Source organism: Varanus komodoensis, unplaced genomic scaffold (genome assembly GCF_004798865.1).
Source record: "Varanus komodoensis strain SLA01 unplaced genomic scaffold, ASM479886v1 scaffold8, whole genome shotgun sequence".
Taxonomy (NCBI): Eukaryota; Metazoa; Chordata; class Lepidosauria; order Squamata; family Varanidae; genus Varanus; species Varanus komodoensis.
In genome coordinates, this window is record NW_025336481.1 from 21,341,234 (window position 1) to 21,367,408 (window position 26,175).

Genomic DNA, 26,175 nt, shown 5'->3' on the forward strand with positions numbered 1-26,175 from the left:
AGTCATTAGGTGAACAGGAAGGTGAACAGGATTCCTTTTACCTGAATATGCTTCATATTTTCAAAGAAGTCCATCTCTGGATCATGGTAGTCAGTTAGCTGGACCAAGTCCTGAAACTCTGAGTGTTTGGAAAATGTTCGAATCAAGCAGGAGAGTAAGGAAGTATAATCCTGCTGGATGCACTGCAAGCAAGAAACACCAAAGAAAAAGTAAGAACACATGGCTTAAACCGACACCTAAGTGTACCATCTCTGGAGGTCTGTCTTTCTTTTTAACAGAAAGCAAAACTCAAACCACACTCGTCCATGTGAGTCTTTTCTCCATCCAACTCCTGTCCCTTTCTAACTGTTATTCTTAGCAGGCCATGTCTGTAGCCACCCAATGCTTAATCTACATATAGCACTTTTCCCCCCATCAGCTTTTAGAGCAAATGGATTTTATACCAGCAGATGCTTTCATCTGCAGGGATGAACTGTGACTCCTTCCAGCAAGCACTGAAGGAGAGCTGTAGGGAATGAAGGCATGGAAAGAACACACACAAATACTAGCATGTAGGGGATTACCATTTCCAGCACCGGGACCAAGCACAAAGAGAGTTGTGAAGGCTACATTATACGTCAGGTTGTACCATCTATAGAATCCACATCTCAAGCAAGAAGGGGAGCTTTCAACAAAGCAGTTATCAAACCTTCTCAGCATCATCCAAAAATGTGTTGTACTTTAACAAATCCTGGGTGGTCACAATGGGGTATAGACTCTGTACACAAAATAATGTGCACAATTAGCCACAATGATGGGTTCAGAAAGCATGATATCCCACACTCAAGGATTGAGTATGGGTTAAGTGTGGGTTATTGTTGAAACATGGGTTGCTGCTGTAATGTGAGTTACAATGTTGTCTTAACCCAGCCAACATAATAAAGCATAATGAACAACATACAGTTCACAACCCATCAACAAACCATGAGTTCTCTTCCTGCGTTGCTCATAGGTAACAATCCGTAACTTGTTAATGTAGCTAGGCTCAGATAAAACAACAACCTACATTTCAAAAACTTACATTCAACCCTCAAGTATGGGCTGCCTCAACTCAATGGGTCTTATACAAAATGTAATGTATCTGCAATATTAAGGATTTTGCCACTCAGAATATCTTGCAATTAGGGCAAAAAATATGGAAGGAAGGGAGTTCTAAAATAGGAATAGGTACATATATTTTATGTATGCTTCCATTTTTCACTATCTGTGCATGTGTCTACTGCTAAGTGTCTAAGTCTTGGATGATTTATTGCAGAAATGCAGGGTAAAAATAAACAGACAGAAACCACTCTAAAAGAGCTGGGCAAAACATAAGAGATCCAGACCATGATCAGTGAGAAACCTGCACAAAGCTCCACCTGAAATGGAATCTGCCCTTGCCCAAGCAACAGACAGCCAGAGAGAGAAGAGCCTTTTACCTCTGTCTTGCTCTTCAGTCCTTTTCTTAAAGCCTCCAGAAGTGTGTGCTGTATTATTTCCTTGTATTCATCTTCTGTGTGATCAATTTCAGCAAACAGACTAATAATAGCATTTAGGCAGAGGACTGCACTGTCGCTTAGAGACATCTGCCCTAACTGAAGAAAGAAAACATTTATGGCAGCTCAAATTACAAGAAATAATATTGAAATAGGCTATTATAATACTCAAAGACATGCAGATATAAATGTAAACGAGACCCTTAACAATAACTCAGAGCAACTGTCATGGGAATAATATCCCAGAAAACATTTATCACCAGCAAGTAATAACTAAAAGGGTTCACCTGCCTTGTAACAATGAACACTATGAGGATCAATCTTTTACAAGCTTCCTTTTTCATATCAAGCAAAACAAGAGTTTTGCTATTTTATATGCAGCAAAGACAACTCATATGCTTACTCTTTTCTGGAATACAGCCAACATTTTCTCAGGTTTTAACTTCTAACCACCCTCCACCCACAGAAGGAAAAGGGAAGAAACTGGAGTAAGCGGAAACATTGAGTAAATAGCTTCCATAAACTGCCTCCACCCAATTATTCCCCTATTTCTATTCCCCACTTCAGATTGCAGGGCTTTTCTGGGGGTCCTGTTTCCCTTGCAAAACACTTTTGGGGGCATGTGCAGACTGCAGTGATAAGAGAGTGAGGGAAAGCTCTATGGCCTAAGGGGACATTTGCTCATAAACTCTGACATAAGCCATTTAGAGTTTTGCAGCACCTGCCCATCAGCTATTATCTTAGCAATATAGTACCATTAATCCTAAGCCACTCTTCTTCCTTTTGTTAAACTGCTGATTAGAAACAGGCTTGTAGCTCTCAAGAGATAAATCAGAGATTCCTATTGGAATAGTTAGCAGCATACAAGTACAAAAATAAATAAATAAATTCTGCTTCAATTACTTCTTTGTATAATAACCAAACAATAATGATAATGTTTACCTAAGATAGCTTATGACTCTTTTGTGCAATGTGCATAGCTACCTTGGATGTTCTTTTGAGGACTAAAAGGCACAGTATTAACATTTTTAATGAATAAATTAAGGCATGGGAATGGAAACTTGAAGTCAGACCATCACTATGAGCAAGGGAGCTGGGAGGAAAAATATGCAAATACATGGCTTTCTCAGTTCCCAAAAGAACAATAAAAGGAATTAATTTTCAAGAGCATCATCATAAGTCAAGGGCAAATATTTTCCATGTGGGTATAACTCACCTGTATGGTGTAGAAACAGTTATGCATAACTGGAATGAGGTAGCTGACATCCGCTGTTTTCATCTCCTTGATATGAGAAGTGATGGTCTGGAATGCTGACAACCGGACGTCATAATCGATATCATCAAGATGCCGTGAATCAAAAGCATTCAGCTATGACGGACAAAAGGTTTAACAAGGATATAAATAAAAAGGATACTAAACATGAGGCCCATTCACACATAACAGTGATAGATTAAGTCATGATTTTTCACACAGCTGTCAGTGTTGTTTTGAATATGCAACCTGTGATCAATCCAAAGATGCTCTAACAAGAGAATCTGGATTAAACAACTAAAAGTTAACCTAACAAGTAACTGTAGATTAACTTTGCATTGTTTAGACCATGATTAACCCATATTGCCTGGGTTAGCACTTCACAGAGCAACCAGAGCATATTCAGAACGGCATCTGTACACAACTCTGGCAAATCATGGGTTAATTCACCCTAATTCACCTATTCGTGTGAACTGGGTCAATGTTAGATAAATTCAGGAAAAATGTTACATACCTTAACTGTATCTGTAATGTATTTTAAATTACTTTCCAATTCCGATAGTGTCTATTAAAAATGAAAAATTAAAAGACATTTAACGAACAACTTCAACTTAGAATAACTTTGCACATACTTTTGCTACTAGAGATCTAGCAGAGCTAAAGGTAAAGCAGTGTATATTGTTGTGTATGAAGAATACACATGTGGGCAAGGACTGAACATCAAATGTGCATTCATTAGATATGATAGGCCATACACATATCTCACCATTCTTCCTCTATGGAAGTCATAGCTGCATAGCAGAAAATGTTGTGCAAAATTATCTTAGAGTCAATAACATAGTAAAGTATCACAAAGTATGCAAACAATTGCTCCTTCCATATATACAATCACATATAGACTATTAGAATATTTTAAAATCCTTTTTAACTTGTTCATCTTTTCCCCAAGACAAGGAGCCTAACATTTATTGAGTGTTTCTTCATATTTCATGCAAGATGGGAAAAACCCAAACCCCTACAGAATTCAAAACGTGGATGCCCCAACCTTTTGTTCCAGTGTATCTACTTGATCAAAATCTCACCAGTCATTCTACAACCCTGACATAACATCTGGCAAGATCTCTTAGGTATTATTCATCAACTGCTAGGAAAACTGCACTTTGCATGGTTTTCCTGTAGGCCTAGAAGGCCCTGAAGGAGATCTGCTGAAAGCCCCTCTCCTCCAACCTCCATCAGGTTGGAAAATACAAAAGAAAAAGGAACAGTTTCACACAAGAGTCGCAGGGCCTCTGGATGCTGTCAAGTTCTCAATTACATCATCAAGATGTCTCCCAAGTAAATCATTATGGGCCCAATACACGTAGGAACCAACAGAGTGGTAAGTCACCCATTACTAATCAACTAGCACAATAATATACAATACCTCAAAAACAGTGCAGAGTGTCTGACGAGACAATTTGTTCTGAATAACAGAAAACAGTTTTGCCAGGGGATTGAGGAAGCTTGCTGGATTCAAGCAGTGCTTCAGTAGATTTTTCACTGTTTCCAGGATATCAATTTCTGTATCCTGAAAGAAACAGATGCATTCTGAAGATCTTGCAATGCCAAAATAAATGAACAATCATTCAGTAACTGTGGAAAGTGACTTTATGCATTCCTTTATGAATCCTAGAGACAATAAGCATGATTTAGTTGAAAGAAACACACCAGTCAATGAAAGGGCATCCATCAATACTTGACATTTTAGCAAAAAATAAACAAAGTAGATCCCACTAGTTTAATATCTACCCATGCTTGCTCTAAAAGACATAATACGTAGCAACAAAAACACACTGACTTTATTATAGTATTTATAACAAATGTGTTACAAAAGACAAATATTTATTCTCAAGGCATTAATCCTTGCAACAACTCTGCGAAGGACATAAACATTTCCATATTCTTTGTGATGTAACAACACAACTGGACAAATATTCAATGTTAAACAACTTGTTCATAAGACTTAATATTTATTAAGATCTATATTCTAAGAACTCTTTAAGTGTTTCATGGACATTATCTCTATAACCCTTACAATAAATACTTTTAAACAGTTCAGAATTATTAGTAAACTTATTATAGATATCTGTGTTCATGGGTGAGCTGAAATTTGAATCAAAATCTTCTAAGCTCTAGAACTCTATTCTTAACCACCAAGTCTTAAAACAATAAATACATAAAAGGTGCTGTCCTCATGTGCCCCTATGCTTGCTGATGTGAAAGAGCTTTGGCACTTTTAAAAATAACCCAGAATGAACAGATGTACTATTTTCTGGGACAGGGCAAATCAAAAGAGCTCTTGGAAGAAAGCTCTGTTGACCTGCCATGAACTGGAAGCAAGCACTTCTATTCATTTCTGGGACTACTTTTAGATGCACCAAAGCCTTATTGTGCAAGTGGTGATCCTGAGAGAGCAACAAAACCAGTGGAGAAGCAGCAGCCCCATAGGAACCTGCCCCATAAGGCACCAAAGGGCAGATTTAATAAACACTGCTCTGCATGGTTAGCAGCAGATCACAATGGTCTACAACAATTTCCTGAACATTCCTCAGGAAATGTTATTACTTTCCATAGGCATAAACCAAAACCTACCTGTATAATGGTACTCTGGTGGAGGAATGGGAGGAGAAGACCAATCAAGATTGAACTCTGACTCTTGTCCTTTATAAACTTGCTGATCCTACATGCAACAGAAGCTAGAGGTTAGTCTTGAGCTGGTATAAACATTATCATCATTAATGATCTAACAGTTTAAATTGTAAGTTATTGTTGTAAGAGCATCTTTCTAGAAAAGATATGGTGTCCTATTTTGCTGTTCTGCTTGACTGCATGAATAAAAGCCAAAGAAGAAATGCAACAGATCAATAGTTTAACTGCTATCATTCTTGGATCTTTGTTCTCCTCACATCACTAAGGCCACTTCATAAACCTTTTGACATTTCTTAGACTGGCTAAGAAAGCCATACAAACTCAGGTAATTGTCCTGGGGAAATGTATTCCTGATCTAAAATCAGCCATCAAGAACATCATCTAAGCACCTCCAACACAGTAACTGATGCCAATAGTTTATCGTTCATGAGTCTAAGCCAATTAAAGGCACTTGTACCAGGACATAATCCCCGAGCTGGAAAGGTCCCTGGGCCCATGATTGCTTACACTGAGAAAATAGAGAGGAAGTACAAACTTTTTTGATCAAGAATCAGAGCAATCACATAAACTGGGTACATGATTCAGGTTTATGCACCGTTTTATAGACATTCATGCCTTAGAAATTTACTACTACTAAGCATACTATCGAATGTATGAACTAGAGTTCAGGATTCTGAGCATCTCAAGTTGGAAAGGAGCAGATAGTTGGTGATGTGTAAGATATTTGTCTATGATTCTGAACACCTGATGTCAATCAGGGCAGACCAGGCAAAATGGATTAATAGCGAGACATGATATAGGACATATTCTTGGTGGGATGCTGGAAGGAGGCAGCCTCTAAGCTATGCAGACTAAAATTCTACATTCAGAAGCCCTTTGTCATTTTATGGGAGTGGCCTATCCAAGCCGATGGTTCAAATGCAACACATGGCATTTAAGGGACCTTAAGGAACCCCTTACTTTGACAGAATGTTGAGTTCTTTGCTGACTTGAACTCTGTACTTTTTCTTCTTCATCTTGTCAACATTGAATGTTGTTTTGCTCAGGTATTGAAGAATTGCAGGAACATGAGGCAGAACTAGCCTTACACCTATGCTGGGGTCATCTGAAACAGAGAAAGGATGTTATCATGTTCTTTAAATCTGGAGTGGGGAATCTCTTGCCTGCAATTCTAATTTGCCCCTCACAAGATCCCAATCCAAGTCTGCCATCCAATGGCCCTAGATGGTCAAGTCCTCCTTCCCTTCCCTAGCCTGAACACCTTTCCCTAACCATGACCCACTTGGTGAATTCCTGGCCCATGTGCATGTTTCCCTGTTCTAAAAGGCAACCAGAGTTTTAAGCTGTAACACAGTGGGCTTTTTAAATTATTATTTTTGGCCTCACCCACTGAAAAATGCAGCCTCTGAGAACATCTCCAAAACTGAATTTAGCCCTTGGGCTGAAAAAGGTTCCCAACCTGTGTTATAATCTGTAGCTAATATAAAAAGCCAGCTCAGTACTTGAAGCAGGAAAATAAGTAACAATATCCAATCCTTGGCAAATAGCACAGCAAAAAAGCATGGAGTTATTTAATTTATAACCCATTTAATTTATATCCCATTTTTCTGCATATCATCTTCAATGCACCTAATGGTGATGATTAAAATATTTTAAAGGTTTATTTTTTTAAAAAAAGGGGAAGGGGAGGGAAGGAACATAACTAAGATCCCTTGTAGCTTTGCTTGCCCTCGACAGTTCTACGTTTAGTATCTATCAAATGAATGCAAAGTAACAAAATAAGCTGTTTCCAGGCTCTCTAAATCAATGTCCATGGTTGGTGCCTGCTGCATTTTGACAGCAGGAATTTACCAGGACAATTTCCAGGCAAGTCTTCTCAAAGTATAATTTAGTAACTGGTTATAAAATTTAGTAACTGCACTAAGCTGAAAACAGCCTCATTCACAAATCAGTTTCAACTCCAACCACAAGCAAACTGCACCAGCAAAAAGAAAAACTGTCCACCTGCCACAAAGCCGGACAGCTGACTGTTCCTACCTCCTGTCACTTCATCGACTTCTGCAAAAATACAGTCGGTCACTGTCAAGCTGCTAAGCTGGTCTGTGGGCTCAAAGTCAGGGGTGTTGAGGAGGCTGTCAACCACATCCATCACAACATCAGCTGTTGCCTCACATAGGTTTTTGGTGGAGAGCAGAGCAAATACATTGGATAATATATCATATTCTGGATGTCCTGGCTTCTGTTTGGCCAGCAAAGGGAAATACCTAACGATAACGAATGGAGGAGATAGAAGAGGATTAAGAAATGAATTAGGTAAGGTTCAGTAGTTGTCAACTTGTGATTAAGAAAAAGGCAGAGTTTCTGTTCCACAGATATTTTTTAAGAAGCAAATGATCAGGATTTACATTGTTGCTATTCACAGGAGCCAACAACCTGTTTTGCTCTTTTGGTCATGGGAACTGGGTATTGAATACAAAAATACCATCCAAGCACACACCCTTTTCTCTGCTTCTTGCTGACACTCCATTCTCCTGTCCCTCTTCCTCTCCACTTACCAGGCTACTTGGGAAGGGCCAGGTTGCTCTTGCCAGAGGACTGAACTGATTGCATGCAGAGGTCATTGGAAATTAGCCTCAGAGCTGCAGGTGCCCACCCCTACGCTAAAGTATGGGTTCGCATGACATGCAAACGTTTCCCTGATTAATCCACATAGCTCTAGTTCATGCCAAGGAAACATATCTAAGCTCCTTTAAAAAAACAAACTTAGAGCATATGTAGAACAGGACACACATTGTATTAAGGTTAATGAAAAGCAACAGACATTGCTATACAGCCATTGCTTACAGCATTAAGTTCATTGAATAGTACTGCCTGCCCTCATTTCCTGAAGCAGCTTGGGTGATGAATGGAAGAAAGAACCATGCAATCCCTTCCCCAGAACAATTTATCAGGCACCAAGAATATTTAGACTATTTAGCATGCACATGTCAAGTTAAAATGCTGCTTTCCCCATGAGGCATTTAGTGGTATTTGAGCCTCTTAACACTGTTGTGCTGATGCCAGATCAGGCTTAATGAGTTCCATTCTATTAAAGCTCATTTGTGACATTCTCTGATTTTTCATTTTTAAGGCTTTATTTTGTAGGAAGCCTTGGAGATTGCTTAGTTGGGTTCCTAATCAACCTGTTCCCTAATCAATAGCTCCCCGCAAACCAATTACTACCCATGCAATTATGTTGAATTCCAACTCAAAGGGCAATATTAAATATGGAATGACACTTCTAAGAAGTAAAGAACTATGTCAATGATCCATAAAAAATGATTGTGTCATGGACCACTGTTCAGTAAAGAGGGAAAATTCATAAGAGAAATCCTCCATTTTCCTTACTTATACATGACTAAACTGAAGAATGTGTCCTGCAAGAGGAGGTTTCCAAATCTCCTGGAAAACGTGCCATTTGCCTACAGTCCCATGAGCCCCCATAATAAATCCTATGTGATTTATATTCCACTTTTATAGACAAAAATAAGGGAGTTCTAGAACCAGGAAGCAGCTACTGAGAAGGCTCTCTGTTGCATCACCACCAAGGATACTTTCAATGGCAGAGAAAAGGGCTTCCCCAGAAGATCATAAAATCTGGGCAATTTAAATATCTTCAAGCCAATGAGCCAGCAGGTTTTAGGTGCCTTCCAACCCGCAACTTCACAAAATTAACCCATGAATGTTTCTTACAGTTTAGATCCCCAGCACTATCTTTTACATAATGAAAAGACAAACAACTGAAGGTCCTTCACTACTGAGATGAACTCTAACAGCCCTTTTAATACCTAGAAGCTCTTTCCCAAGGATATCCAGGTTTGGAGTCAAAGCTGGATAGGATCCTTGCACTCTAATAAAGCATGTCCTGATCTTGGAGATAAAGCTAGAGCTGAGGTGAAGCATGGCTTTCTCCATGTGAAAAATACGACCAGTAAGATCAGAGGCAGCCTACATATGTGGTCTCCAGGAGATCCCCCCCTTTTGCAAGCTTGAAAAGATATTCCCTTAAGGTCAAACTGGAATAGTCATCACACCTCCCTTAAGGGAAGCTGTATGAAGCATACTATTATATTTGCCTGAATATGAACTGAATATTTTACCTGGGAGTTTTGCTCCAGATGTGAATTATTTTCAGTAAAATAGTAGGAGAATATTGGCTCTCAGAGGCTAGCCTGGTAATCTGACACAACAAAACAGAAGAAAATAAAGCTGGGGTAAAAGATCTTGCTGCACAGTCTTAATTAGCACAATCATAATTTGCTTCTGAAAGAGAAAATCAGTGTTCGCTGTGATGTCCATGGAGCTGGAACACTGATAGCTAAGCCAGGGACCTCCGCCTTCGATCAGAAGAGAGAGCATTTTCCAGCACTTTTTAGATCTTCTGCCACACCACTGGATTCCCAGAGATTTGCTGAGAAAGAGAGCATGCAGGGAACATTCCATGTTTCCCAGCAGAACTGAACTCCCACTAAATGGTGCAATGCTCTAAGAATGCAGCTGTGCAGCTCTTTCCAGTTGCAGCAGCTGCATCAGAAAGGGCTGCATCACCTGGAAGTCCTGGGAAACTTCCAAGTCATCGTTATCTAGGTCACAGTCTCCTAGATTCAGCAATCTAAAAAGAAGCATTCAATTTATTTTTCATATTTTTGAGAGGTTTAATCACAGAAGGCTGCATTCAAGACTGGCAGTTGGCCCGCACTCATCAGATGGCACTAGTTGGATTGACTGCTAGCACTTGCTACAGCAGCCTTAGATATGAACTTGACCTACCATTTCTGGAAAGGGAGAGGTCAGTAGCTCTCTCTTCAAGCTCCATCCACCTGCCCCATTCCAGAAATGCTAGTCGGAGCTAGTTTCTGGAACGAATGTAGCAAGCTAACAACCATTTCTGCTCGCCTGGGATACTTCCCAAAGTTCCTGCAGTACCACTGGGTGAAAGCTTCCATGACACCCTGATTTGTGTGGCAGGAAGATGCCCTTGTCATGAATGGCATATATGCTGCTGTGCTACTGTGGCAAGTCGCATACCTTCGCCCAGCAACGAAGTGACAACCCAATTTGATTTAGTTTAGGTATATGCCCTACTCAACTAGAAATGAAACTTCGTTGTTTTTACATTTCTCAATTTTAAACAAGGAGTTAGACTTGCTGAAGTTATACCTGAAAGCCATTAGATTTGACAAAATTCATGTTGTTCATCAAGGATTAAAATTATTTAAACTGAATTAAATTCAGTGAGTACATGGGCATAGTTTGAATAGTTAAGTTGGTATGTAAAACTCAGATGCTTTCTTCAAGCATTCTCTCTTTTTAATCCAACAGCCACTTTTTTCCCCTACAACAGCCATTTCTACAGTCTGAAGACTACAATGGCAAGACAACTACTGAAAGAAGCAACTTGGCAACTTTACACTGCCCTTACCTGGGGCCACACTACTGCGTGAAAAACTGCTTCAGTCTCTTCCACAGTGAAGTTGTATGTTTCAAAGTCAGAGAAAAAATTTGCTGCAAGTTTTAGTCCAAGTCGCCTCAAGTTTTTTAGTGGGTTAATCAATTTGACTTGAATCTGGAAAAGAAATTATTACAATCTTGTGGATGGGTGTTTGTGTGTGTGTGTGTGTGTGTGTGTGTGTGTGGTTCCCCCCCCCCAATCATTTGCAGTGTGGTTATCATCACTGCATTTTTAAAAAGCAGGCACTAGGTGTGGCATTTAACTGTCTAGAATGTGAACTCACAACTGTGTGTAGGGTCCCCTCAGTTTTATGCCACACCCTCATGCCTGCTTGCACCATATACCACATGTCTGGGATGGCACTTCTAGGAAGGAACTTTTAAACATCACATCCACTCCGTATTTTGCTACCAAGAGGAAAGGGCTTTTTAACAACCTTGAAATACATTCATCAACTCAATTGCTTAGCAGAGGTGGTTCTGAAAATTAACAGTAATTACTGCAGAGTGGAAAAGAGTTTGATATTTTTTGTGTAGCAATGAAAGAAAATTGAGAGAATGAACCTACAAGATTCTACCCCAAAAGAGAACTTCAGGAAATAGTAAGCCTATAACTCCATTTATAGCTATACAAAGTAGAAGTTTAACAAAGGTTGGAATATTAGTTTGCAATAAATGACTAATGAACTGAGAAAAGAACCAAATATAATATAAATGAGTTTCCCACAGTCCTTAATTGCCTTTTATCTCCTCACTAGATAATGAAATGTTAAATCAAGTTTAACAAATGACAATGCTGGAAGGTATTTGTGAAGCTAACAGTTACTGAATTACAGCTTTTCATCTTAGAGTTAGTGGATAACTTCATGCAGAGAAGTGAATACCATGGACACCATTAACTCATCTGTCAAATAATTAATTTCCTTCCAGTCCAAAAGTCTGCATGCCCATATAGGGAAATAGATTTTGCATTGCTACCTTTCTGGAATTGCTCTCTTTGCACTTAATAGCTACTGCTATAGCAGATAGATGAACAGTAGTGAGCCATTTACTGTGTCTGATTTTAGCTGGGCAGACCCAAGTTCAAATTCTTGGTCCATCATGAAGCTTATTGCATGATCTTGGGCCAGTCACTATATCTCAGCCTAACATACATCACAGGATTGTTGAGAAGATAAAGTCAAAGAGGATAAAGCTATTTATGCCAACCTAAACTGGATAAAAAAATTGATCTGGACAATTAAACTTGCATGTCAGCTTAGCTTAGTTTCCTGTTATATGGTTTTAGAACAACACAACAATCTTGTCATGAGAATCTTAACCAGGACAAGATTTTAACAGGAAAACACGGGAGAACTGGTTAAGTAAATGCCCAAATTATAAATTATTATTAAAACAGGGGTTGTAAAAGCACTTTATCTTTACAAAGTGTTGCCAAAATAATGTCAAGTTTCTTGACGTTATCAGGAAGCTTATTTGTCAGTGTATCCACTGATTTTATGAAGTTTCAGAAACTTTGCAAAAAGTAAAAGTAAAACTCTTCCCCCAGGTGCCGCTACTTAAAAAGAAACCTATAATGAAATTCTGAATCATCTGTGAGCTTTGTGTTTTAAGTTCAGGAACAAGACTGCAGGTTTCTTTTTTAAAAATAAACATTCAGAAATAACATATTTACATTAAATTATGTTCATACATGCATAAAGATATTTGACACTCAAATGCATTCAAGTAGCACATAATTTTAAGTCCACATTCATTCTTATTTAGAAAGCAAATCAGCATTTTATTTCATTGACAGTACTCTAGGGTATAATCCAGTGAGGATACAGAACTCACTAGATTCTGGGCATCCATGCAAGGTGGAGGTGGTGAAGGTCCTCCTACCCTGCAAAATACTTCAATGGCTGATTTCGGCTGTCCAAGCATGAGGAAGAAAGGATCCCTCAGCAGGATCCCTCAAACCATGGTGGGGCCTGTCTCCTCCCCTCTCCACCCCACCCACCCTCAAGAGCCTGCCTCCCAAGGTTGCTCTCATGACCTGGGAGTCACAGCCAGCATGGTCTGTTCCGTGCCAGCTGCAAGGGAGTGGACAGGGTGTTCCAAGTTGCAAGTCCCAGTTCTGCCCTCAGAGCAAGTTTCTGAGCCCAGAACTGGAACTGTGCAATATCCTATGGCTGTCTAGAGAGCACCTAGCAGCCACAGAACTGTTCTGAAAGTATTTATTTCTATGTCAGTACAGTGATCTTTAGTGATGTCTGTTTAGATTATTCTACAACAGTTCTTTAAAATTTGTTATTTGCTTTTGAGGACATTAGGTAGGAAATGCATACAATGCAGCACATTTCTGACCTTTTCTCTTTTCTGAAGAATGCAGGATACAGTTGCTGTCATGCAAAGTAAAATCTGAAAAATCTCAGGCAGGTACTGACTGATCAGATGTCCCAGGTTTTTCAATACTACTTCCAGGCTGTTGAAGAGACTATGCTGGCGGCCTAGAGGCAGGACTCGGGATAAGTCCAGTTCTTCCATTGCTTGGAGCACTGCAGAGTGGCAATGTCCTTCAAAGAAGAGGGAGTGGGGAGAAGACAACAATGGCTGGGTTCACACAGAACACTAACCCATGATAAAGATGGTTGAACTCTTGAGTTATCATGATGTACAAACCCAGTCTCACCAATAAACCATGGTTTCTTAACCACAAGCAGTCCAATGCTCTTGGATAAGCTCTGACCAGTTCATGTCATGGCTAAGTATGGATTAAACAACCTATAATTAGTCCTGGCTGCACTGGAGTGAGGGAGCACATGGCTCCCACATGCTTATCACTTCTGCTTTGCTTCATTATTGTCATGACGTGTTAATCTGGCACTCTGGGTTGTTCTGTGTTAAACAACCTGGAGTTCATATGTCATGATAACAACTGATAAACAATGGATTCTTGGGTTGTTCAGCAAACTGGATGGGGATGTGTGGGCACCGTAATAAAAATCAGGCTTTAACCATCATCTCCAGCTAAGCAGGATTTCAGGAAGCAGGGTTAGCAAAACCCAAGAAAGCAGTAAATATTGGGCTACATGTCCCATGGGTGAAAGCAGTACAAGACACCTTTATATGAGCAGAAAGATAGATAGGTATAGATCAAAACATACTGAAGAACAGCTAAAATTGAGACTACAAAAGCAGTTGCCTAAGTTGAGAAATTACCCCCTATATTTCTCCATAAATTGCAATCAAAATAAACAACCCGCTCCTTAAGATATGAAGCTAAATCTCAAAGCTGCTTTCATCATGATTGGTGCACATGTTACTCTGGTATGTGCACTTTAAAAAGTTGGGCCTGAAACAAGATGTTGCATTGTATTGTCAGTTCCAAGAAGTCTGCAAGACCCCCCTTCATGGTACTATAAGGCATAAGGAACATAAACAACAAATTCCAACCAAAACTCCCTCCCACTGTTAGTCTGGTTAACCAGTTCTCCCTTCCAAGTGATACTAACATTCTGTGGTTACTGGGTTGTGCTTTGTTTGTGTTTTTGAGTGATGGTCTGCCCCCTTATTTGTAAAAAATTACTTCTGCAACATTCAGGACATCCCCCCTACCCACCTCAGCCAAGCACACAAATATCTTTGCAAGTTCACTAAGATAGTGTCATATAAAGCATACCATTACTGAAGTGTTTCACAGGTTCAAAAAGGAGATCCAGGAACATTCTCAGTTCTTCTGGCAGTGAACCAGCTAAGAATCTCAAAACAATAGCCATGCGGGTCCCTGCTGCAGACTTTCCCTGCGTTTTGTTTCCAGTTTTGTTTCTCATCCGTCCATAGAGAATCCTTCCAACACCAGAAAGAAATCATATTATCTTTTCAAACGCTATCAGCCTGCATAGCGCAGACATGGTCTGCTGGACTTGAGAAATTCTTTTAAGAACTGTACAGGCCCACCCCCACCCAATTTCATTTTTATCCCACCATGGAGCTCAGGACAGGAAACACAGTTCCTCCACAGATTTAATCCTCACAACAATCTTGCAAAGTATGTTAGGCTATAAGGTTGGAGCGGGTTCAAGGCCAGCCAGTGAATTTCATGGGTGAGTCGGATGCAGACTCAGGCTGAGAGTCTGCATCTGAGCAATACACCACCACCACAACCCTGGTGCTCCAACAAGAGCAACCACCAGGATAATTACTGGGGAGGTTTGCCAGTAATTTAATCAGAAACATAGTCAGGTTTCATAACAGCACGGAAGCAGCACAATGAAAGAAGCACTCATTCATCCTTAGCTTGCAGAAGATGCATCTTTGCATAAAAACATGAGCACACCACACTTATTTATACAAAAAGGCAGTCTATTCACAATGAAATTGGGCCACAGATTCAGAAATCCTACTGCATTTTGGAAGTAGGCAGATGCATTTCCACATTTAATACTTAATTTCTAAATGAATATGCAGAAGTGATTTACCTCATTAAAACAGGAACTAGTCCTGATCGGTGCAATGCCTTAACGATTGTGCTTTCTTCAGAAATGCTGAAATGAACGATTTCTTCTTTAAAGCTCTTGTCTTCCAGTAGTCGTTGTAAATTCTCTCTGTAAGCATATAAAGCAACTGAAGAAAAAAATCTTTCACACAATGTATTAGAAGACAAAGTTACCAATCCTAAAACAAGTCATGATTATGTCTGGCAAAGAGAACAAATGCACATTAAACTACACATACTCTCCAAGGAAAATTTCTCCCATGTGATGGTCAATGCAGAACATAAACAACCAAACGTTGACCCATTTCTTACCTGTATGGCAGTAGATATGGCTGTTTATAAGTCATGATGCAGTCAAGAGCTACTTTTTGCACATTCTGGTCTTGATGGGTCAGCAGCTGAATATAACATTTTATACAAAATAAAAGTCACAAGAGAACACAACTGTAAGGCTGTCATAACCACTCAGTGAATCTGTTCTGACATATTATAACAATTAGCATCCCCTTCTTACTAAAGATAAGCCATGGAAGACAGCAACTTTGCTGCAGCCCATTCTAAGGATTACATACAAAGGGTGCAATCCTGTGTTATGTATAAGTCAGTATAAGCCTAGTTGGGAAGGGAATGCTGGGAATTATATGACTTTTTCTGCCTAAGTATACATAAGACTGTATCTTAAACCATGGTCCTCAGTACAGGAATCTCCAAGAGTTATCTTCTTTCCCAGTCAGGGTAAAGTCCCCTGAACAACCTTATTTATGTTACTGTCAGTGTCATGGAACATCCTTTATTGCCTCATGGACCTTTACCTACCTCTCTCAGGTTTCTCATTGAGACAACAATTCTTAGCAGACCCAGGGGTCTGAGACAACCAACTACAGCACAAAAGGTTGCTACAGCTGTCTCAAATAAACTTGGAAAGGTATAAACAATTCTAAACCAGCAACACAATGGAAATATGAGATCTTGTGCCTCAGAGAAATGGTGAGAGAACTAATTGTTCATGAAAGCGTCACATTCTATTTGTCCTACAAAATTAATTTGGCTCTAAAAGAATATTGATCTGTTTAAAAACAACCTCATTTATTCACAAGTCAGTCACTTCAGAACCAAGCACTGGTGAAGGTTAATTAGTTATTATTGTCATAACATTAGTTCATTGTTTCAAAAGCAACAAATATCCTTTACAAACACAGACAAAATACATAAATAAATACCAGTGGCTCTACAGTCATTTCCAAAGTCCTTGTAAGACAATAAACAAACATACATTCTAAACAAATGAAAAATATTGAGATGGCTTACCTGTGTGTATAGTTCATTTAGCTTTGGTTCTAGATACAATGCACGTGGATTTGAAAACCGAGAGAATACTTCCAAGTGGGCAATAAGCTGTCTGAAAAATGAAATAAACACAAAAGTTATCTATAAAAATAGCTGTTCTAAAAACTTTTTTTAAAGATTTTGGGAATGGAAACATTTTAAAAACGGGCATATTTACTTGAGTGCTTTAAGTACAACAGCAGTTGAGGGCTAATGCAAACTCTTTCCCTGAAGGAAGGAATGAACTGGGAAGAAAGGGGCAAGAAAATGTAACTGGTCATCTGATGAATAAAGGTAAGCTGTTTTTAACCATTCACTAAGAATGCATCCCTATGCATGTTTAGACTGAAAAGAAAACCGTACAAATCCCAAAATTCCCCAGCCAGCATGAGGGATACATGGCAAATACCACCATGTATTTCCACCAACAGTTTGGAAATAACGATAAACCATAAGCCATGATTTACTATGACAAAAGTACATTTATTTATTTTATTTATATCCTGCTTTTCTAACAAAACTGGCACTGAGGCAGCAGTGAGAATGAGGTTCACGTGTTCCCCCTTATACTGAGATACAACCAGGAGGAAGCATTCAAAAGCTTTCATTTCCATTTTGAATTATCCACAGCTTGCAGTGTCATCCAATTCCAGCCAAACTGCCATAAATCTTAGCTACGATCAGTACAAACAAGATAACCACAGAAGCTATCCTTTGAAGTTGGCTTGTTTCCACTAATCAGAATTAATATTAACCAGAATTTATCTAAGTTTGGATGACAGAGCAAGCTGCCCTTAATCTAAAACAGAAGCTTCTAATCTCCACCCCACAGCCAGGAAGCAACACATAAACCAAGGCTTAAAAGATACTTGACAACCCAAGAGTCATCAGAAAACCCTGCACTAAAGAATTAATACTTTAATCTATGGCTCCTGCTTGCAGCACTTATGCAATTGAACTACAAGCCAGAGTTATATTTGAGTGATCTACTTCAATATTTATAAAAGATTCCCTCACTGCACTTCTCTGAGATTGAGCAAAACTTACTTTGCTGCAGCTCTTCTTGTTTTCTTCTTTGGTGTCTCTTCAGTCATTGCCTCTTCTCCCTCACTGTCCTCTTTCTCATCATCCTTCATGGCAGGCAGATTTATTTCCTCAGGGGGATTTTCTCGGACACCACAACCACTGCTTTTTTTTCTAAGGTTTTGTGCTGGAGCTACCAGTGAATCTGCAGGATAATATTCATTGCTGTTGAAAAACAACAGGTGGGATGAGATGGATCATAGCTACTGTAGCCAGTTTCTTGTTGGCTTTCCTACCTGTTCCTCTCTCATTTCATTCAAATGCCTCAGCAAAATATACTCCTCCTGTGGTTACCTTACCCTTCCCTTGCCTTTTGTCTTTGCAGTGTTCCATAGTATTCCATGCAGCAATCTCAAGCTCCTACTCTAATTTCTAATCCGTATATTGAACTCTAGTCCTCTTTATTATCTTTATCCCATGCAAGTCTTAGAAACTTATATTTGGCCTTGTTATCCCATTCCTTTGAGTCTGCTGTCATGCTGCCTCCTTAAGCAGGGTGAGCCTCCCCATGAGGCAGGATGAATTGCAGGATGAATGCTGCCTCAGAGCAGAATGGGAGCTGCAGCAATTTGTGCACTTCCATCATTGGTAGTGCTGGATTAGTACTTCCAGCACCCCAAAGAGCAATCCAGGATCTCCATCAGTGTTACCTGCCAGGTAGAACTACCGTGAATGCTCCAGCAAGCCCACCAGCCTTGCCCACCCACTCTGGCAAATGGTAGTCACTGCCAGCAAGGCTCTCCAGAGTCACTCTGCAGCTCACTCTCAAAGTTCTCTCAGAATGAGTCTTTGGGCAAGCAGGTGGGCTCTCTGAAGAGCCGCATCTGCTGAAAAGAGGGCTGGTGCAGCTGTCCAGAAAGCCAGTCAGGCCCAAATACCTTACTCTGAATCAGTTCTTCAGAGACAGGTACTGTGGGAGAGGAGTCTCTGAAGATCACCTGGAGTGTGGGAAGAGACAGCCTATGTAATCAAACCCACTTTCCATTCCTTCAAAACATTTCATCTCACAGCAACCACATTCAGGACATGACTAGGGCCAAGGTTATTTCTCCCCTAGTCTTCAGAATTCTTAATTCTAAACCATTACACTTGCATGTTCTTATATACACACAAATGCAAAATAAATGCCCACACTATCTTATAAAGTAGACAGGTATGCTTAGTAGTACTCACAAATTGCATTCATCTCTTTCACCCTTGGTGAAAATTCTCACTTACTTAATAAACCTTAAGAGAAGTGGAGAAAGTTCTCTTGATCTGGGCTCCACTCTGTCTGGAAATTTTGACATTGCCTTCCAAAGCAGAAGTCTAAAATTTGCATGATCCATCCTCTCGCTGCAGCATGTCTGACATTTCAGCTGTTCAAAATACAAAGTTCTGACTTCTCCTTCACATACTTTCTCTGTTTCAATATCCAAAATGGCCACCTGCTCTTCTTCCAGCTCATTATGTAACTCTCTTTCTATAGAAAGCAAACAAAAGCAAGGCTTTTATTTTAGGAGTTATAAGAATTCTGCAGTAGCTCCTGATTACTAATGCAACTGTATATAATTCCATTTATTCTTATGACTATACCACATCTTTAACTTCTACCTGAAAAGCCAGAACTTAAAGTTCCACTTTGGCAAAACATTGCTATAGGAGACTACACAGAGTTGGCAGGGGGGAAAGTCTAGGAAAAAATTCTAGCAAGGCAACAATGTGACTGATAACACAAGGGGCAGCTGTAGGTGAGAAAGGCAGGAGAGGTGCCATAATAATGGGCAGGTTTGTATAAGCAGGAAGCACAAAGAGGCCATGTGGTTTCCCTCCCTGCCCTGTGCATGCTGGCTACATGTCACTTCACTTTCACAATTACCTGTGCCCTATGCAAGTTACCATGCCATCGGAATCCAAACCTCAGGAGGTGGTGGTGGTTTCTAAACCACCCTGCAACACTGTTTCCAGGATGCTTCCATGCTGCCCACCCTCATCAGCTTCATCTGGCACAGCTCAAGTAATTATGAAAATGTGGTGGAATGTGCAAGGCAGGGAAAAGAAGCCACCCTGGATTTCTTTTTCTCAGTTGTTCATTTAAACCAAGCCAGAGAGAGTGTGTGCCAATGGGGCTTAAGGGGAGCCTCAGCTATGCACATACCTAAGATTTCTTCATTAAAGATTTTTAAATCTGCTGCTACAAAAAGCTACACTCTGTAATCTTAACTTGAACTGTGCAAATTTGGGAGATAAATTTAGCACATTAATCTTCCAGGTGTACCCATTGCCTGTGTTCTTATATGGAGCTGTCTGAGGGGAAAAAAGTGGGCTGAGTAGAAGAAGTTGGTCCATGTATTTGGAAAGGGAATAGCAATGAGTAAGGGGGAATAGGTTGGTTTCAGAGAGAATGAGGGTAATTCAGACAAAGCATTACATAGCAGGCTTGTGAGGGGTGGGGAAAACACGGCACTGTCCTATCCCAGCGGCTCACTGGATATCTGTTGGAGGGCACAACATCTGAATGGGATCAGAAAGGCACTGATGGTAAATGCAGACACCATGCCACGACATTGCTTCCATCTGTTTCACAGAAGACCTAGTCAGCAAGGTGTTATTTTTCTGGCAGCAACAATTGCAAGACACTCCAACCCCTCCAATTCTGGCACTGGGAACTGAGAGAGGAGAAAGTACAGTGGAGGGGAAAAACATCTCTGAACAGTGTAGGCAGAAAACCCTTGACATAGTTAATGAGCAGCTTTAATCTTGGCCAGGTCATAAGCAAATCTTTATTCTGTGTGTCTTACCAGCATAAGACATGGCTTTTTCCAAATGCTCATAGTAGACTTTCCAGAACTGCTTGTTCTCCATTTCATTTGCGTGAGAGCTGGTTAAAAAAACAGGGAGGGGGATGTGTTTTGTAAGACTAAGTAACTTGCCAAGTCTTTGTTCTATTTAATTCACAGACACTATTAAGCATTTACAAGTTTCTTAAATCTATAGCACTTTCTAGCTATCCAAAAGAACTCTGCAACACACACACACACACACACACACACACACCAAGCAAATAAATATAGGCTGCTTGCATTCATTGCATCTCAGACCCTTGGGTCTGCTAAGAATTGTTGTCTCACTGAGAAACCTAAGAGAGGTAGGTAAAGGTCCACAAGGCAATAAAAGGTGTTCCATGGCAATGTCAGTAACATAAGTGAGGTGGTTCAGGGACTGAACAGAAGCTTGGATTATACTGACCGGGAAAGAAGATAACTTTTCCACTAATGACAGCCACCAGGGCCACAGGCAAACAGAACAGCAACTTTCAGCATGATCCTCCTCAAGAATCACAACCGGGAATGCAAAAGTTGCACAGAACAGAGAGTTCTATTTCATTATGAAAGGCAAGGGGGAAAACACTGCACCATGACTGTTCCTCATTCCTTTCCCATTATTTCCTTGTGAAGTAGCTCCACTTGAACCACTATTTCATCATGGTGAGAAATAGTGGAGATTTTAGCTATTCACCAGGGCCTGGTTAAATATTCCCTGGACTGTAACAGAGTGTACAAGAATACTCAGTGTAGAAGCATTCTTGGGAAGGCCTGTATACTCATCCAGAGACAGGAAGTTCATTAGGTGATAAAGTATCCACATGAGTCTACCCATACTAAGTTTTCTTCAAACTATGAGATAACCTACTTCAGCGGACTGTCACTAGCTTCCTCACCTGAGGAATGTCATGCACCTTTAATATCTGCATGACAGGCCAAAACACAATAGGAGCAGTCATTCCCCAACTTGGAGACAAAAAGATGGAAAACTGCACTTATTGGGTTAGATCCAGTGTTACACTGGCAATAGATTATCTGGCAGTACTGTTGTCCTGCAAAACTTTGAATGAGATCTAGCAGGAGACTATGCATGGCATGGATTTAGCACAATCCTTGCTGTACAAGAGATCACACAACACTTAGTTCTAATATGAAACCTTGAAACCTTGTGCAAAATTGAGGGCTAACAGATTTTGCAACACAGTGTGATAACAAAAGCATTGCACTGGATGTAAGTTTTCTTTTTTCATGCAAGGATACATTGCACTAAAGTTAGGGAGAAAACCTTCCATTCAAAGAAGGGGACTTGGATTCAACCCACTGGGTATCTGTCAAACTGCAGAGATGTACAGAGGAACAATGCACTTCCTGGGTCTTCTCCATGCTTGTTCATTCTTTATTAGATTTAATTCTGCTTTTTTCTTCTCTTTAAAGACCTTTACGCAGCTTGCATCATTCTCTTCCTCCTGCTCCCCATCTTACCCCGATATCAACCCTGTACATGACTGGCCCAAAATTACCCTATTGGCTCCATGGAGGAGCAGGGACTAGAACCCAGACCGCCTGAGTCCCAGTCCTGTGCCTCAACCACTACATCATACTGGCTCTATGAACTAGGCCAAGAAATTCTTTTTTTGCTACCATATATCAAGTAGAAATTTCCCTGCCCCAAACAAGAAGATCTGCTCACTGAAAAATCTTCCTCTCTGTCAAACAAGTTACAATCAGAGAAATGAGGAAGACTGGAAGGGCACCTTTTAATTAATAAGGGTAAAGCCAACATAAACAAACCTATGAAATCCAGATTAGCTTTACCAAAACACTTCCACAGACTCAATTTGCAACCGCAGATTCTCAAGCACTCAAGGAGAAATAAGCAGGAATAGACCCAGCGAGTAATGGAAGGAGCAGGCAATGCTGAATTCATCATGTGGGAAGCCTACAGTCAAATCTGGCTTAACTCACTGACTCACCGCATAGACTGAGACACCCCATTATTTGCTAGCTCAGATTTGAATTTATAAAATGAAAACATTACAGACCTATCGTAAACAATATAAAGAAATGCCATGTCCTACAAGACTTTGGGAACAAACCTAACACAGAGAACAAAGAAATAAAATTAAGAATACAGATTTTGCCTGCATGCCAAAGGGTGCAAAGTATACATCTGCAGTAAAGTAGTACATTCAGTAATCTTCAGCATCTATTTCACCAGGACATTATGGTAATTTCCCCATGTACCACACTCAACTATATGTCTTTATTAAAATTTATATTTATTTTTAGCTATATTCACTTTCTAGGAAAAAAAAATACTCACGATATGAGCTCAGTCACAGGAACCCATAATGGGCTGAAGTTGATATACAGCATTCCCAGTAAATACCGAAGAGGCACCTAGAAGAACATTTCATGATGTTTTTTGGATCTTTAATCCAACATTATATTTATGAAAGAACATCAGTGGTACTTATTCCCACAAACGGAAGCATTTTTTCAACATTTCCAAGTTATTAAACTTACAGATCCACTTAAGTTCTAGTCTTTCCTAAAACAGCCCAGGGTTCCCTGTGGGCTTTTTAGAAACCACAGAAGGTTCCCACTATGCCTATTATATCCTTGTTCTTAGCCATGGTTTTCTAAGTCAAAGAGTCTTACTTCCTTGTATGCGTTCTCAACATGTTATTGGGGTGGGTAACACCACCTGCTGCCTGAGGTGGAGGAGATGGTACCACTGCCTCTCTTCTCTTTCCAAGCCCTTCCCTGGATTCCCAGAGTATATCTACCCAAGGCCATGCTTGGGAAGAGTCCTCAAAGCAAGGCATCAGATGGGTGGCAGCCCAGAAAGCTCTTCGTTGTTGCCAAAGAAGGGGAACAGCTGCCACAGCTTTCTGGAGCACCGGATAAGCTGCATAGTTCTTCTGAGGTAGAACTGATCACCTTTAGGGGACCTGCCACCTGAGGTGAGGGATTTACCTTGCCTCATGGAAGGGCTGGCCATACATAGGCATTATACCAGAGGACATTAGTAAACAAGAAATGTATTTGATTTTACATGTAATCACTGCGGCGAGGATTGCATTCACTCGACACTGGAAAAGTGAAGAGCTACCCTCCGATGAACTGATTCTAAAAAAGATCCTGGACTGTGCAGAAATGGATAGATTGACTTTATCATTGAAGGAGAAGGAAGATACTGACTTCTATCAAACTTGGGACTCTTTTTATTATTGGCTAGAGAAACGGGACTTTGCCTAGATTTTAAATATGTTTTGAAGATAAATGGAAAGAGAAGGGTGTGGGGCTGACCCAGCGGGCTCAATGTTTTATGATGGATGTTGTTTGTAGTTTTCTTTTTGTTTTTTTTAGGATTATAATTTCAAATAAAACTTATTAAAAAGAAAAAAAAGGAAGGGCTGGCCATACACACAACATGACTTCTACAGTGAAATCCTGTACAAATCCATGCTGATTTCACTGAGGCTTTATTATCAGGTTAGTTGTATACAGGATTGCAAGCTAAGGCATGTTATCTAAAATGACATAAAACCACATGCAAATGATCTATTCAGCAAACTACTGGCATTTTAAAAGCATTTCCTATTCATTGTATGTATAAGTGTATAAATGGAGGGAAGGAGACAATAGAGCTAGCGCTGTATTCCAACATGCCCCACTGATTTGTACAATAGGTGGGCCCTCCCTCTGCAAAAATCTGGTAACTGTAATTACCAACATTTTGCTAATAGACAAAAGCAATACGTAAGACTTACTAGAAAGACAAGTTATTTTAAAAGTGCAAAGGAGGAAGAGAGAGAACAACATACTTTTCTTCAAATGAAAAACAAGACAACCCTCCCCAGGAAGATTTCAAAACAATCTTCCTCATGCCTTCCAAAAAGCAACTTTCACTTCATGACGTAATTCACCAGTGACAGGTCTTTGTACTCAGGGACTCCCTGTTTCCTAGCAGAGAAAAGAAGTACAGGGATGCCTTTGTTCTATGCATGCCATTGAGGTCCTGGATCGTAGCCATACTGGCCCATTGTTTCTTGAAATCAGTTTCCATAACATCTATATGTTGCTAAGTCTATTATGACAAAATGCAAGTGCAACCTTGACTCCTATGTGACCTTCCTATACATAAGGTAAACACTGCATGGTGTATCTTTCACGAAGTGACATTTTACCTCCCGTAAAGGGCCCTCGGGGATCAGGCACTGCACGGTGTCATGCCTCAGCTTCCTTAAGTGGCGCAGTTTCTCACGATAATCATTGACACTTGCCGGCACAAGTTCAGCTTGAAGCAATATGGCAAATACAGACTGCAACTCCCCAGTGCCCACATCCTTAGCAAACAGGAGAAATAGCTGCTGTTACAAGATTTCTTTGAATAGTATACATACATTCAGTATTTCTCCTAGAAATAGAATTCCTCTTAAAGCTTTTCAGAGATCAGATGACTATCCAATGGACTGGTTTGCACATATTGCTAAACATGGTTTGTGTCGCTCTATTATGGGCTATTGTGTTGTGTGAATGCATTAATGCTTACAAGCTACGGTTTGTTAACTAAGAACATCAAAGAGAGCCTATGGGTTTGTTGCTGAGTTGTGTACTCTAAGTTGTTTATACAGTGAGCTGTTGGTATGTGCAAATCCAGAGCTCTGGGCTGCTCATGGATAGTTTCATCAGGCAACAGATGAGAGGTAAGAGCTGTAGAAAAACCTAACCTGTAGGACAAGGGTACAAAACCATCTGAGATACAGGCAGGGAGTCAGTGAGGAAGAAAACAAAGAAACCAAGAATTGATCATCTGTTTGTTGTGATCATCTGCCAGACAAAGCCCAGATGGGGCAACAAACTATGGAGCTGTTGCATGTAACAACATTCATTCATTCATTCATTCATTTAGCGAGCTTCTATGCCGCCCCATTCAGCGAAGCCTCGGGGCGGCTCACAACAATAAATACATATCAACCATATAACAATATAAACAATATAATTGGAGACGTCCTGGCCAAAGATATAAAATCAATAAATAATATTAACAAATAAAATGACGTTTAAATAAAAAGGTCTTGGCCTGGCACCGAAAAACAAATAATGCCGGCGCCAGGCAGACCTCTCTGGGGAGCGCAGGATATTACCCTCCTAATATCCTTCACAGAGGGTTCCCGAAGAAGGGCCTCACCCACTGATCTCAAGGGGCAGAAGGGCACGTATGGATGTAAGCGCTCCTTTAGGTAACCAGGACCCAAGCCGTTAAGGGCTTTATAGGTAATAACCAACACCTTGAATTGGGCCCGGACTTCAATGGGGAGCCAGTGAAGCTGACTGAGGACTGGAGTCATGTGAACATAATGCCCAGTCCCTGTCAGCAGCCTGGCAGCTCTATTTTGAACCAATGGAAGTATCCGGACCATCTTCAAGGGCAGCCCCATGTAGAGCACGTTGCAGAAGTCTAGTTGGTAAGTTACCAACGCGTGTGTCACTGTCGCCAGGCAGCTGTTCTCCAGGTAGGGACGCAGCTAA

The 26,175-nt window shown here is 40.3% G+C and overlaps 1 protein-coding gene across 3 annotated transcripts in view; it reads right to left on the bottom strand.

Annotated features, from left to right (window-relative positions):
- UTP20 (UTP20 small subunit processome component) overlaps positions 1 to 26,175 on the bottom strand; it is a 74,336-nt gene that overhangs the window by 23,816 nt on the left and 24,345 nt on the right. For all 3 annotated transcript variants that reach the window (XM_044455714.1, XM_044455713.1, XM_044455712.1), the window contains 20 exons: positions 24,831 to 24,989; positions 22,961 to 23,037; positions 20,614 to 20,693; positions 19,052 to 19,295; positions 17,798 to 17,998; positions 16,733 to 16,823; positions 15,737 to 15,822; positions 15,408 to 15,533; positions 14,609 to 14,775; positions 13,294 to 13,502; positions 10,916 to 11,059; positions 9,594 to 9,673; positions 7,492 to 7,718; positions 6,415 to 6,559; positions 5,398 to 5,485; positions 4,190 to 4,333; positions 3,281 to 3,331; positions 2,731 to 2,883; positions 1,458 to 1,613; positions 42 to 182 (listed from right to left, as the gene is read on the bottom strand). In XM_044455714.1, coding sequence (XP_044311649.1) covers positions 42 to 182; positions 1,458 to 1,613; positions 2,731 to 2,883; positions 3,281 to 3,331; positions 4,190 to 4,333; positions 5,398 to 5,485; positions 6,415 to 6,559; positions 7,492 to 7,718; positions 9,594 to 9,673; positions 10,916 to 11,059; positions 13,294 to 13,502; positions 14,609 to 14,775; positions 15,408 to 15,533; positions 15,737 to 15,822; positions 16,733 to 16,823; positions 17,798 to 17,998; positions 19,052 to 19,295; positions 20,614 to 20,693; positions 22,961 to 23,037; positions 24,831 to 24,989 — 2,769 coding nt within the window. The remainder of the gene's footprint in view (positions 1 to 41; positions 183 to 1,457; positions 1,614 to 2,730; positions 2,884 to 3,280; positions 3,332 to 4,189; positions 4,334 to 5,397; positions 5,486 to 6,414; positions 6,560 to 7,491; positions 7,719 to 9,593; positions 9,674 to 10,915; positions 11,060 to 13,293; positions 13,503 to 14,608; positions 14,776 to 15,407; positions 15,534 to 15,736; positions 15,823 to 16,732; positions 16,824 to 17,797; positions 17,999 to 19,051; positions 19,296 to 20,613; positions 20,694 to 22,960; positions 23,038 to 24,830; positions 24,990 to 26,175) is intronic.